The sequence below is a fragment of the Ascidiella aspersa genome, chromosome 8, assembly GCF_963924565.1.
Source record: "Ascidiella aspersa chromosome 8, kaAscAspe10.2, whole genome shotgun sequence".
In the NCBI taxonomy this organism is placed as follows: domain Eukaryota; kingdom Metazoa; phylum Chordata; class Ascidiacea; order Phlebobranchia; family Ascidiidae; genus Ascidiella; species Ascidiella aspersa.
Genome location: NC_139454.1, coordinates 22,028,159 through 22,042,750, shown reverse-complemented (window position 1 = coordinate 22,042,750; position 14,592 = coordinate 22,028,159). Strand labels below are relative to the sequence as shown.

The 14,592-nt window shown below is 40.2% G+C and overlaps 1 protein-coding gene across 2 annotated transcripts in view; it reads left to right on the top strand.

Moving 5' to 3' along the window:
* The window catches only part of LOC146136874 (zinc finger MIZ domain-containing protein 1-like), a 57,360-nt gene extending 44,977 nt beyond the window's left edge, over positions 1-12,383 (top strand). Inside the window, exons 10-20 of one of the 2 annotated variants that reach the window (XM_083395523.1) lie at positions 2,795-2,930; positions 3,783-3,861; positions 4,172-4,303; positions 4,771-4,876; positions 5,127-5,311; positions 5,679-5,746; positions 6,502-6,959; positions 7,391-7,522; positions 8,947-9,122; positions 9,329-9,688; positions 10,365-12,383. In XM_083395523.1, coding sequence (XP_083251649.1) covers positions 2,795-2,930; positions 3,783-3,861; positions 4,172-4,303; positions 4,771-4,876; positions 5,127-5,311; positions 5,679-5,746; positions 6,502-6,959; positions 7,391-7,522; positions 8,947-9,122; positions 9,329-9,688; positions 10,365-10,502 — 1,970 coding nt within the window. In that variant the 3' untranslated portion in view covers positions 10,503-12,383. Of the gene's footprint in view, positions 1-2,794; positions 2,931-3,782; positions 3,862-4,171; positions 4,304-4,770; positions 4,877-5,126; positions 5,312-5,678; positions 5,747-6,501; positions 6,960-7,390; positions 7,523-8,946; positions 9,123-9,328; positions 9,689-10,360 lie in introns of both variants that reach the window. The other variant, XM_083395524.1, reaches the window with a different exon arrangement.
* The last annotated feature ends 2,209 nt before the right edge of the window (positions 12,384-14,592 follow it).

Sequence of the window (14,592 nt, the reverse complement as noted above, 5' to 3'; positions counted from 1 at the left end):
AGTCCCCCGGGGCTGTCAAGGTATACCTTAGCTTGACGAGGCTAATGGATATTCGACGGTTTTTGGAAAAGGTGAACATCTGAACGAGTGAACGACCAACGTTCCCAAGAAATTTTGCTAAAAATCGTTGGAATTTTATTTTTCGCTTTACCACGTCAGGTTTTTCGCCCTAACGCGCAAATTTCCACTTACCGCGTGAGCGTTTCTTTTAAAAAAATGATATATTGTCGGTTTTTAAAAGCGTTACGATTCTCTGATGTTTTTAATATTTGTACGGATGGATTTCAACCATTATCACGTCCATAGGTTTTCGCGTTTCTAGACCTTTTCCACTGAACACTTCTGCACCTCTATAAATACGTGTAGTTAAGATCAAGGCAAATAGATATACCAGTGGGCCTTTTAAGACGCAAATGCCCACCACAATTCTCAAATCAGTGCAAAAACTTGTCGGCATTACGTGTGTTTAGCCAGATTACGCTTAGATTTCGCACTGCCTGGACGCCTAATAGAAAATAAATCTATAGTGTTCAGTGAAAGATCATGAGATGTTCTGCACAAGATTTATTAATTTCACAAATGAACCCTGGAACACCGGCCGAAAATCACTGATTTAAACAAAATGTATCTCGGTAGCTTTAAATTTATGAAAAGAAATTATCCACTATCGCCTGGTGCGAATATTCCACCGTGACTCACTTTATTTAATGTTATGTAATAATAAGACGCGCGCCGCAAAAGGTTCGCCTTATCTGTCTCACCCTGCCCTTTTTCCGGGCGCGGACTTCTCAGGTGGCCTTGAGGTTCCCGGCCGAAAATGCCAGTCACGTACCAAAGCGGCCTGCCGCTCCCGTCGCGCCGATAACCGACGCCATTAATCATAACTTTCATCTTCATATTGAAGCTGACCTTTGCTCCTTAATAAGCTGGAAAACTCTGGCAGTGGCCCGGGGCGACCGCCGGTGTATTTGCATACGAGGGAGACTGCGATTTCGGGGCCCCGGGCCAATTCCCCCGATACGCCGAGCTCTATGCTTTGTTTGCGTTTCATGAGGGCCTTTTCGTGTTCCTTGACTTTAATTAAATTCAGTTAAAAGAAGGTCAACTTGCACCGCTTCTTCATCAACTGACGAAGTTCGTTTTTGCGACCTGTTTTCGTGTGATATTGGAACAGCTAGGCCAGTTGTTTCATAGCTTTCTAGTCTTACGGCGTCCCTCAAAAATCATTAATCGCTGGAAATTAAAAAATATTTCCCTCAAAAATAATTAATTGCAGTGTTAATCTAAATGGAACTGAAAGAGCACATGCAGGAAATTATAATATGATATAATGTACTCTAATCGCATATGGTTGTATCAAGATGCTTACCAGCTATGGAGCACAAATCAGATTCTTAAAGGTTGCCAAATAAATACCCCTTGAGCAACAAAAATGACACCCCAGGGTGCCGCTGTACCCCGGTTGAAAACCACTGTGCTTGGCGATCATGTTTTATTACAGCCAGCCTCTCTATTTTAACCAACTTTTGGGTTTCTTTTCATATATGTTTCTGTGTCTGCTTCCAAAGTAACCTAAACCCCATTTATTTTAAAAATCAGCATCCTAATGTGTGTTAAATTGCCACCAAATATGGTTGAAAAAGGGAAACCGCTTTTTTTTTAACTGCTTTTAATGCGAACGTAAGCTTGTACGTAAATGAAATACAAATATATATTTCAGGCAATTCCAGGCAATGCTACCACTGCAAAGTCAGCCAAATCGTCTCGAATCACCCTTCGTGCCATTTTCCCACTATTTGACAATAGACACCGCCACTTCAAAATCAGAGACGGACCTCCGTTTTGATACTGCTTACGTGCAGTATTCCCACTTACGGCACCAGAGTGTGTTCGTTTGGGTGACAACGGCCTTATCTTATTTGCCCAGTCGCGCCAAACGCTATTTTGGGCATCGGAAAATATCTGTGCCGAACGCCGTGTGTGCTTTGCCGCTGTTGACATAAATGCTGCCCGACAAAAAACCTGAAACACAGTGTTTCGGTCTAGTTTATTCCGCGGCACAAGGTCACGACCGATATACTGTTACACAAAAAAATGCTAGGGTGTAAAACAACTCGCCTTTTTATAATGCCAAACAAAATGGTTGATTTGTAAATTATAGCCACAAAACCTTTGCTCGCTTCTCATAGGTAACTGTCCGGTATTCAATACATAATTTCTTAACCTATAACACAAGACTCGTTACCGTAAGCTAAAAGTTGCAAGGGGAATTTCGATTTTGGACGTTTTTGAAAAATTAGATAGAAAGAACACGCTCTGATGCGGGTACGATTTGAAAACCGGGGCAATTGACATCGATTTCGTGTTGCTTATCTCATGGGTGGGTGCGCAAATACTTTTTTGGCGCTACCTGAAATCACTATAGCAGTGTTTCTCAGCCTTAAATGGTTAGCGGCATCCGTCAAAAATATTAAATAGATTGCGGGACCCCTACAAGATTTTTTGGTAGGTATAATTCACTAGAATGTCACCATTAACAGAACTGGAACAAGAAACATCAACTCTAAGCAATGCACACAAAAATTGTAAGAGTTGAGCAAAAATCAGATTCCTAAAGATTTTAAATATCTCCCGGCACCCTTGAGCATGAGAAATGGCACCCCAGGGCGCCGCGGCACCCCGGTTGAGAACCACTGCACTATAGTAACAAATTCTCGCTACCCGAATGATTCGCGAATTGCTTACACGAATAGCTGTGTTTAAACCTTAAGTTTACCTCTTTGTCTCCCCCTAGTGCCGGACGAGCAGCGTTTGATCTTCGCGATCCGCGACGGAATAGTGTTGGACGCCTTCCGTCTGGAGCACAACCGTAGCATCAGTACGCACGCCTTCACGCTACAGAACTCTGTACACAAGACGCTTTTTGAGAGGTAAGTTCAGTGGCGCAAATTAAATCGCTGGCCAAATCGACAAAGTTATACGTTCTGGGCTCTAGATAATTTGATTGAAATATTCGTCAAATTCAATGAATACACTGTTGCTGCCAGGTATTGTATCTATTATGAAGGGGTTCTTCTGGCAAATATGTATTCAGCGCCGACGTTTCGATTACCTACACGGGTAATCTTCTTTAGGGCAATAAACAAAAAACGTTTTTTGTTTTTTTCCTTACTTCATATACACCCTTCTGTAAAGTTACAAGTTTATTGCCCTGAAGAAGATTACCCGTGTAGATAATCGAAGCGTCGGCGCTGAACACATATTTGCCAGAAGAACCCCTTTATAATTGAATTAATCGTCGAATTATCCGGGAACGTTCGCTGGAACTGCGCTCGTTTTGCGAACTTATAGTTGTATTGTTTTGGTCCATCGTTGTTCAGCTTGTTAACAGGAAAACAAGACTTAATAGTTTTTTAATATCTTGTGCGCTCTGGATTTATTTGCAATCTTTACCAAAATGGCACCTTATCCAAATTGATTTTTGGCAAGGTTACGGATTATCGCCATTCATATTCCTATAAGAATAATTTCGATTTGGCCGACATTACTTGGTAATTGAACCTATTTTGAAAATGAGAGCGATAGATTTACAAACTGTAATTTTGAGTCGGACTGCTTTCTGCTACAAAAATTCCACTTCTTCGAAAACAGGGAAAATCATTCTATAGGTGGTCGTCGATATTATCCTTGCGCTACTGCATTGTTTCACCGACATCATTTCTTGGAAAAATGAGTTGAAGTGTAAATGCCTTTACAAATAAATTAAGTTGTTTTTTCTCCAGACCCGACCTCGACCTTCAGTTTAAATGCTATCATCATGAAGACATGCTGAAGCAGACCAATTGGCCCAACACGGTGCAGGTAGCCGATTCATTTTTTACGTCTGAATTGTCTTTTTCGGTACGATGATTTCGCAATATTCTAGTTGTGTCGCAAGTGAAGCAAGGCCTTGTGTGCGTATATAAAGAACCTCAAAACATTGGTCTTATCTGAAAAAAAAAACCTTAAAAGTACTCGCCTGCCTTTAAAGGTTATTTACAAAAAATAGCCTTTTTGTTAATTTCGTAGAGAAAAATAATTGTTTACGTTTTTAAAACATTTTGGAAGCAGGGTTGTTTAAGTTTAACACTTTTTCAAAAGTGAAAGTTGTTTGCATTTGGAAAATTTCCAGGTCCGCGTGAACAACACGCCCATGCCAATCCGACGGGGTCACTCGAGGTCAATGCACAAGCCTATTTACCTGAAAAAAGAATGCCGGCCTGGCCGCAACGAAATAACAATTGCGGTGTCGGCCTGTTGCTGCGTAAGTTATCTGTAGTTATTTCCCATAATATAACCAGCACTGATATAATAAAATGAATTTTAACTTGCGCGCGTGATTTTACGGCTGGTCGACTTTTGCCGTTTTTTTACCTATTGATACTGTATGAAGCAAAATGTTGAGAGAGGCTGTCTAAAGTTAAATTCAATTTGTCAACATTTGACCTTTTAGCTAATCAACTAAGAGAATAAAAGTCAAGAATATTTATTAATTAGTTTGCAACTTCAGTGGAAAGAATTTGCCAAATTCAAAGATAAAATTGTTCGCGTTTTTGCTGAAATTACTAATTTTAAAACTGTCTGATTCATTCGCTTAATTTTTTTAAACACTTTTTTGTTTTTAATTTTATTAAAGTCGCATCGCAGAACTTTTTTTCTGAAAGTGCCCAAATCTTACTTTTTTCGTTTAGTTTTCTTAGTTTAATTTAAACTTTTACCTTTTCTGACCAGTCTCACTTGTTCGTAATGCAACTCGTTCACCGCCCCAGCATTCGTTACGTCATGAAGGGATTGCTGCAGAAAAGGATATTACCAAACATGAACTGCATGACGAAAAGTAAGTAGAAACTAAATTCGATTAACATTAAGCCTAAATTAATTAAGCCGTAAAGTACATAAGTAATAGTAGGGTAGGATTAAAGAAATACTGATATCCCTATAAGCCTAATTACTAAAACTAGTATAGCTATATAAATTTTATTTCATGATTTTATATTCTTGCATAACCAAAGTTGTCTACAGATTGTGATAAGTCTTTCCGCTTTCAGTATAACACTAAACAACAATAAAACCTTTTTGTCCTGCAGTCCAGAGCTATTTCCACGGCGGTGCCATCTCGTCCAACAACGCGATGACGACAACAGCCATCAACCGAGACACTGGCGGCGCTAGTGAGCAGACGTCCACCTCGGTGCGAGTGTCTCTCTTGTGCCCTCTATCGATGAAACGCATCCAGATACCGGCAAGGGGCCAGGACTGCAAACACATACAGGTGCCGATTTGCGATTTAAAGTTGTTGTTTGTGTTTTAAAGATTACTAGATTATTCGAAAGCTCAGTTTAGGGCCCTGCCTCCAAGTGGCGGCACCAGCTCCTTAAATAGAGAAATAGTTGTGAAATAGTTGTACGAGGGCTGGGTACCACACGCAAAAATAAATACCACACGCAAATGAAATTTATTTAATATACTTACTAATCCGAAATTCCCGAAGTAAATCCTAGAGCAAGTCGCAATGGAAGCTCATCAAACCGAGATTTGACGAAGTTATACGGCGGCTTGATCGATACCTCCCCGCCCGTTTCTATAAAAATATTTTAAAACACACATCTATCTAAGCCAGTAAAACATGTTTTTTGCAGTGCTTCGACCTCGAGTCCTACTTGCAGTTCAACGGTGACAATGCAACGTGGCTGTGTCCGATTTGCCGGTAAGTTATAGTTTACCAGTTTTTACAGAAGAGGCTGTGCAATCCTGGACAGATTCACACTGATTTAGGTACGCAAAAAATGCGTCTTTGACCGCCATTACTGGCCTAAAATCACGGTGCTTGAGTTTATTCCGAGAAAGAAATTAACATCACTTCTTTCAAATCGAACGGTCAACTCGATTGCTATCAAAAGTGTGTAAATGACGTTTTGCCGGCGAGCGTAGATCACAAATGATTTTTTCTCCCCTTTAACCGCTGCATAGTTTGATTTAATTTACTGCTGATCGAAAACTCACTCTAGATTCGAGTAAAGTGGCAAATCTCAATGCAGTGTCAAACGCAGCGGCAATTAGCGAAAAAATAAAAAGACCTAAGTATCACACCCAGAGTATCTGTAATCTCCCCTTGGTCCTACCGAGGGTCACATTTGCCCGAGGGTATCCTGTTCAGTAAAGTCATTTCCGTCAAAATATATGCATATATATATATGAGGAACACTAAACACGGATCTGTTCATAATCTTTAGTAGAAAGAGAGTGGCCCAAATAATAGATAAAAGATTCATTCTTTGATTAGCAAACGTTTCGGCAATTTCTTTTGCCATCATCAGTGCGGTAAGTGAGGCTAAGGTAAAATCGAGTCACTATATAGACGCTCATATATATATATTTATATATATATATATAAAAGTATACCACATGTTAAAAGTTCAATTTGTTGGACCCTTTTAATCGTGATATTTCCTTTATACGCAGAAAACCCTCGCCGCCCGAGGTTCTCGAAATCGACGAGTTCGTTTCCAACGTGTTTAAGACGGTGCAGGAAAGCAACAAGGAAGTCAGCTCGGTGGCGATCGACGCCAACTGCAACTGGACCCCCCTGCCCCCTCCCGGACCCGGGGAGTCGCGTGGGGGGCAATACGGACCCAACTACCCCGGCGGCGCCAATGACGGCATCAAAAGCCCAGCCGGTTCTTTGATGCTAAAGACGGAACAGCACCAGTTTGACAAACCAGGGGCTTTTCCCCACGTTAAGCAGGAACCAATGGCGGCGCCGCGGGATCTTGCCATTAAACAAGAACCTCTGATGAGCGTGCTCAGCGTCAAACAGGAGATCAACCTCCAGAGATCCGCAGCCGCCGCTGCCGCCGCCTCCTCCAACTCCTCTTCCGATCCGCATCCGATCAAGCCCGACCCGGACGGTCCTCCAGCACGTAAGTTAAAGGCAGTGTTGTAAACAAGTCAATTTGAAATAATTTCCAGTCAAGTCTTTCGTAAAATGACTTAAGTCGAAGTCTAGTCTTTTCAAATAAATACCATTTTTCTTTATAAGTGTCTGTTGCTGATCAAGCTAACTTGAAATGCCTTAAGGTTTCGTTTTAAGCAAACGAAGCCCACAGGTATTTTGTGTGCTCAGAGTAATTATTGCAAGGTGACAGGAACACCTAAATTTATGTTTTTTACCTGTTTCGTGGTAAGTGACGTGATTGGAGATAATTGGGCAATCAGCGAAAAATTTATGTTCTTTGAAGCTCACTTGTATAACAAATATACCTATGTTACGTTACAAACACTTGAGCCAGCAACAAAAATTTGGCAAAAAATTGCCCGAACCCACATTTAAGCCCTCTCCCTTGCTGCGCAGACAAGCGAGTGCGCAGCGTGACGTCACCGTGCGCCCCTAGCGTGAACCTGAGCAACATTCCCGCCCCCAGTCCCGGCTCCTCAATGCCCTGCTCCAACAAGACGCCGGGACCCACAGACAACGGTAGCTACGGTAAGACTTAAATTTCTGTAAAATTGTTTTTCCCAAGGTCTTTTTTTTATTATCGTTTTTTTTTTCAAAACTAAGTTGTTTCTTCTCTGTTTTGTTGAAAAGCTGCCAGAATCTATTCGCGTTGTTACTGTTCTAGATGTTTTTATACGTGATTGTGTGGGGTTGAGACAGTGGTTCTCAACCGGAGTGCCATTTTTCATGCCCAAGGGCGCCGAGAGATATTAAGGAATCCTTAAGAATCTGTTTTTTTGCTCAACTCTTACAACTTTTTGTGTAAGATTACAGTGAAATTAATCCGATTGAAACTTACGTTGTGCAGAGTTGATGTGTGTTGTTCCAGTTTTTCCGTTTATTGTGACATTCTAGTGATTTACCTAAAGAAAAAATCTTAGGGGTGCCGCAATCTATTTATTATTTATGAGGAGTGCCGCAAGCCATAAAAGGTTGAGAACCACTGAGTTGAACACTTCTTTCCGTTCGTTCCGTTCGTTCCGTTCTTTGGAATAGCTAATTATGTTTTTGTTGTTTTAAATTTCTCGCTATAGAGGTTTTTAGTCATAAAAACAGTGTTGTTGAAAAACGCCTGTTTCAGAAAAACAGTAAACATTAGCCAAACTGCATAAAGGCCTGAAACATTGTATATTCTATAGCTCGTGAAACAGCAGCCCTCTTGCCTGTGGGAACCCTTTTAATTTGAAATATTAAACATAAGTGCCAACCACTGCATTACAAACCCTGACTTTTTTTGTTGACGGAGTTTCCACTTGCTTTGCAAGGGCGCAATAAATAAGGGAAGGTCAAACAGTGTTAAGTAGTCTCTGGTTTGCCAGTTATGCGTATTCTGAGTGCTTTTTGCCATTTGGCCTGTCGGTATCGCGCCGTACCTTTTAGTTCTATATTGTATAGCTTTTCCCGCAAGTCAATTGCCATGTCCATATTGTGTGCGGGCACTTCATAAGGCGACCGCCGAACGCTTGAAAACGCCTGGCCCGTACCAAATCAAGTGTTTATTGGGCGTGGCGCGTTCTGTAGTCGTGACAGTTTGGCCGCGTTTAAGTGCGCGAGAGTGCGCATTTTCGCGCCCGGTTCTGCGAGTCCACACGCAAAGATTGTGTCCCAAACCTAAACTGTTTCACGCCACTTATGGCAAGTTATAAATTTTGCAGCAAAAAGAACATTCCAAAAATTTTTAAAGAAGTTGTCAAAATATAAAAAAATCGAAATGTTTTTGCGCACGTTATAACAGATGCCTTGTTTTGTCAAACCGTGCGATTTTTCATATTTAATTTTCACGTACCTTATACCTGATGCTTAGAAAGACACTCGTTAACCCAATTATACAAGTCTCAACAATGCCTGTCATTTTAAAGCGAGAAACTTTTGCCCAGCTTTTAACATTGTAAATATTTTCCTTTTATCTTCAGGCTTCCCGCACAGCTACGACTTGAGTCGCATATCCGGGGCCGCCCCCAACTTCCTACGCAGCTCGTCGGCCGTGCCGATGACCGATTCGGCCGACAACATCGCTTCCAACGACATGGTCGCCATCGAGAAGCGGGTCAACCACCACGCGATATTCGCCAACGGCAATTCGCCCAACGTGAGTATCCAACTGCTTGGACTGTACGTTTTATGCGCCATTTACTCAGTTTAGTTGGTTTGTGTAATATTTTTTAATGCTAAGTTTAAGTTCTCAAAGATTGAAAATCATAGTCCTTTTTTGCAATTGCTTTTCGTTTGTCAAACACCGTTTCTTGTTACCTGCTAAGAAGGGAAAAAAATATTAGAGCCATTATTTTTGCGCAGCGCCGTCACCCCACCAACCCCAGAACCCCCCAGGGTCCGGACACCCCTATGCGGCCCCCGAGCAACAGCAGCGCTCTCACCCCCCAATCGAACGGGGGCTGTCCGGCATCGACGACCCTCGTCAACAACACCTGCAATACACCCGGGTCCCAAAATGCCCCAAAGACCCCGTCTGGGGCTGGGGGAATCACCCAGCCTGCGAGCCCTATTGTGTCCGCCCAGACGCTAACCGACTGTGATACGCTGCTCGATTCCATATTGAATGATGACGTCACCGATGTCGTCACGCCTGCGTCATCGTTGCCAATAGCGACAGCACAGGATCAGATGCCTTCGTTACTGGACGATCCGTTGTTGGAGGTAAGTGTTGGTCGATATTTTTAACTAGTGTTTTTGTAGCGATTTGCAACTTACTCAAAGAATAACTTTGTCAGTGCCATTTCCGCTGTAGACTGGGGCCATACCTGATTTTTTACTTTTTTACTAAAAAAAAAAAAAAAGGTAAAAATGTTATATTTGCGCCGTGGCGGCACCAGTACCTTAAGGTGGACTGGTTGTCCGAGGACTCCGGTTCGAACAAATACTGACATTTATATAAAAATGTTGAGACATTCCCCGCCTACCTTTGGAGCAACAAACACAGGCACCGCATACTCGACTGACAGTGCATTTGCGGGTAGTGTCCTTTAATTTTTTTTTTGTGAATAACACCGATATTTTGGTTGTACATACTTAAATTTGCAGTGGTATTCATATTAGTATGATCACTACCACCATACCCAAATAAAAAATCTGTAAAAATGTTAACCTTCTGCCGATGTGCAGTTCAATTCTAGCCCTACCTCAAGTTACGGCACCAGCACCTTACTGGTTCTCCGAATAAATACTATCTTTTATATTACAAAATCTTCAGGCATTCCCGGGCTACTTTTGGCCAACGGGAAAAACACAGCCACACCTTCACCCTTTACTCAACTTTTACTTTCTTTAGATTAAAGAGCAAAACCTTAATCTTACATTTCTCCTTTCTAGGAAGCCCCCGGCGAAAACCCCCTCGATTTGTTCGATGACGCCAACAAGATTCTCTCCATGTTCACGTAAAAAGAGAGCTCTACAGCTTGCTGAGAGAAAGGTCTTTCAACGTGTTCCCCAAGTTCAGCCGCCCATAACCTAATTGTGCGTACCTCGATCGGCTCTGCGTCGCCACCGCGCGGAAAATAAAAAGAGGCCGATCGACGTTTGCACAAAATAAGCAAAACAAGACGCCCCAGCCCCATGTCGACCTTGTTGTTTTTCGCTTGTGTCCTTGACCTTTGCTGTATGCGCCTTGTCACGCCCAAACTTTATTCTTCGCTTTTCTTGCGAACCGCAAAGCCCGGAAAAGTGCGCGTTTTTCAAACGGTTGACGAGAAACGCTCGCTTTGCAGCGTTTCGAGCTCGAGCATCAGCCTTAACTTAATCTCGTGCTGCAAATATCACTACACTGCACCTAAATTCATCAATTCTCTATTAAAAAATAATTTACAAAAACTGTTTCATTAATAATAATTAATCAATGGACAAGGGTAACGTCCTAGCAATAGAATTGGCAATTTTCTTTAATTGCAAGTAAATTGCGCAAAACATATCGAAATTAGCAATTATAAGTTTAAATGGATTTATTTGTTATTTACAACGCCTAGCGTCAGCCAAAAGCACGGTTTCAATTTTATATTAGTTACAAAATCGTCGTCATTGGTTCCAATCGAGTGCGCAATACTCGGCCATGTCAGATATGTGGGGGAGGGGGCAAGGTTTTTTCCCTAAGATATCCACCCCTGCCGTTACGAAAGTTCAAAACTTTATATCGACGTTACTTTTTGCAACTCACGTTTTCTAAATGATGTGTACGTTTCTTTTTTTATTTCTCTGAATTCACGCTTTTCTACGTCTTTCAAAATGCCGATGTTTCATGAAACGTCGCAATCGCTTGTCGGCTTCGCTGTTTTAAAAGATAACGCTACATTTTCTGTAAGACAACTTGAAAGTCAAATCGAAATTTTTACAGTTAGCTGCGCTTTGTCGCCTTAAATCAGGTGGTCAAATCCACGTTTAATGCCATTACAGCAAATAAATCGTTTTATTCATATACAACTGACAGAACTGTGTGACTTTTTATAAAGACGACAAACGCGCAATTTTTTCGGCGCTATGTTTTTCGTGTTTTAGTGTTTGCAGTTATTGCCAACACTCCCCCTGCGACAATACAGCATTAACGGAGGACGTAAAACTGCTATGTTGTAATTGAACTCGACAAATGTTTTACGTAGTTATTTCATTAATTCGAACTCAATTTTTTGGCAACTTGCCTCAGATTTAGAGAAAAATATAAATTATGTTCTTACGACATATTCCAATATTTTCACCAACTTTTATGTTGTAATTAAGCATTGCCGTATTGTGGGGAATTTTTATAATTATCCAATTGTTAAACCGTCTCATCGCCCGTTGTACACAGAAAACTGTTCCTATTCGTTCAAGGACGGACACACAAACCAAACCATTCAATATAACAATCCCTTCTTAGCGTTTACTCATATATGGTTGCCAAAGCGTAAGTGGTTTCGATAAAAATCGACACATGTATGTTGCTGTTACAGAAACTAGTTCTGCACGCCTGTCGTTTAAAAATATGATTTGAAAACGATAACATTATGTCCCTAGACGCGTTTTTCTAGAGCCTGGTTTAATTTTCTTTATGTTTTTATAAGAAACTTAGTCTGAATTCAATGTGACCTGCCTAGCAATATCGTGTTGTTTGTTGCTTTTAACTAGAATACAAACCGTTCCAATTCACCTTCCTTTTTAAATTCTCCTATTCCACCGACCAATCAGCTTCCGTTTTGCACGCGACCCGACTTCCTATTGGCAGCTTCGCTCGCCTAGTGTTCCCTCGACCGATTTCACAAAAGCGTGTTTTTTTTAGGTTTTTCTACGTGACAAACGCTATTTGTACTTTTTTCTGTGTTTTTCTATTAATATTATTATTATTATTATTATTATTATTACGTTTCTTCTTCTTATTAATATTATTATTCCAATTCTTTCACGTGTTTTAATTGTGCGTCCTCTTTGTCGTTGTAAAACGTCCAGCGTTCGGTGTGTATGTTTTTGCCTGTACGCAAAGAACCATCATAAAACCACTGGTTTGGAAAAATCTGACTTTGAGATCAATTGATTAGGAAAATTACGTAGCAGTTATATTACGCCGAAAGCCCTTGCAGACTCGCCTATTCTGTTGACTTATGATGCAAGCAGGGCAGGCCAGAAAAACATCTAGCCTGCACTGAAGTTCCAACTCATGACCTCTGGTCATATCGGGACCTTCGCTCTACCAACTGAGCTTACCAGGCTTAGAGAGAAACAACCATGCGCCAATGCTTTCTCAATCTGTTAGTACAAGCAACTTCATATTGAAGGGGATCCACAGTACCGTATTATTTATTTAATGAAACATGCACAGGCATATGTGTGTTAACAACTAAGATCTAGTCCTCCTGAAGCTGTTTTTTTCAGTTACAGATATTTAAGGAATCCTGGCCTAATTATAATAGACAAACCTGTCAGTATTTAATAATTAAAGAAGTGGTTCTTAAACGTGTTGTTTTCTTACGACGCCCTTGTAAATGTTTGTTGGTCCTACGACGCACCCAGCGATAGGATTTTAATTATTATATTTGTGTATTATAAAAAAACTCACAAAACTCAACAGCGAACACAAAAAAATACACAGGACATTTATATATCATACTTTGAAAACTCCCCTTATCTTTGAAAACTCCCCTTATCGCTTAATTATATTGGAGAAATTCTGTGAAAGCAACATAGTTTAATACTTTAAAAATATGCCTGGCATTAACAAAAAAAATATGTTAATTGTAAGGGACGCATGCGCGATTGTCGTTGAAAGCGTAATGGCATGTGCTACTCGTGTTTTAATTAAGGAATAACTCTGTAGACAGGGTCACCATACGTCAGGTTGTTCCCTAACATTTCCTCGAAGCTTCGGTTGGAATCTACCTCAGGGAGAAACTCTAAAGGTGTTTTAAAGCCAGGGATGGTACGTAATAAAATAGGGCAACCCTACTATGGATTAGCTTCACTTCATTTTTTGTTCAAGCAAAAAAATCTAACGAATTGACAGACGTCTCAGCCGAATTCATTATAATTTGTGGAGGCGTGTCAGAACAGATCCTCCACGTAAATTAAAGCAATTTTGTCAGTTGTACTAAATTGAAAAAAATAAAAATAGGGCTTGACACTTGGGGACTCTTTTTACAACCTTCAAGCAATTTACGTGTGATCGTTTGGTGCTGTTTGTATGGGTCATCTTCATTAGAGCAACATACATCAGTATTGTAATGACTTAAGTCACTGTTTTCAAATGACTTGACTTGATTTAAGTCATCTGGAAAAACTGACTTGCCTTAAGTCTTTTGGGTAAATCACTTGGGTTAAAATAAGGTGTTTTTATTAAGCATTTTTTTTTATAAAATTCGACTATAGATCACAACTTTTCTACGCAAAACAATTTGCTTGCTAAATGTTGCTTTTTTATTATATTTTAGTTGTTTTGTTGTTCGTAATTTGAGCTAGTTTGCCAATTTTTGTAGTTTAACGTTTATTTTTTATGGCAAGGACTTGCCTTGCTAAATTAAGACTTGACTTGTGACTTGACTCGGACTGAAGTTATTTTGCAAATGACTTGACTTGGACTCGAGTTATTTTACGAATGACCTGACTGCGAATTCAATTACAAACGAATTGTTTACAACACTGATATACATTATACGCTAGCAGGTAGAATTACCCAATCAGGCTAGGTTCAGCTCAAACTTCGTTTTTGCTTCACATAGTTGACAGTTCAGTAGGTCTGACAGATGTATGGAAAAGTAATTGCTGTATTTTTTCGGTGGTAATTCGCATTATTTTCTATTTAGATAAAAAATGCTAGGTATTTAATTTTTTTTTGTAATTATTTTTACCTTGTATTTCAACCAAACGCTCAACAGATTTGTAAAACAACCAACTATTTGTTTTTTTCTTTATTTTTACAGTTGTTTGTCTTTTTGATATGCTAAAAGTATCAACTAAGCAGTTTCAAATTTTTTTTAAATTTTTTTAATTTTAAGTTAAAATTTCTCATTTCTTAGGTCACAAAATGGTCGTCCAAGTCACGATGTTTAATATAGGATACTGTCACGAAAAAACATAGGATAAACGCG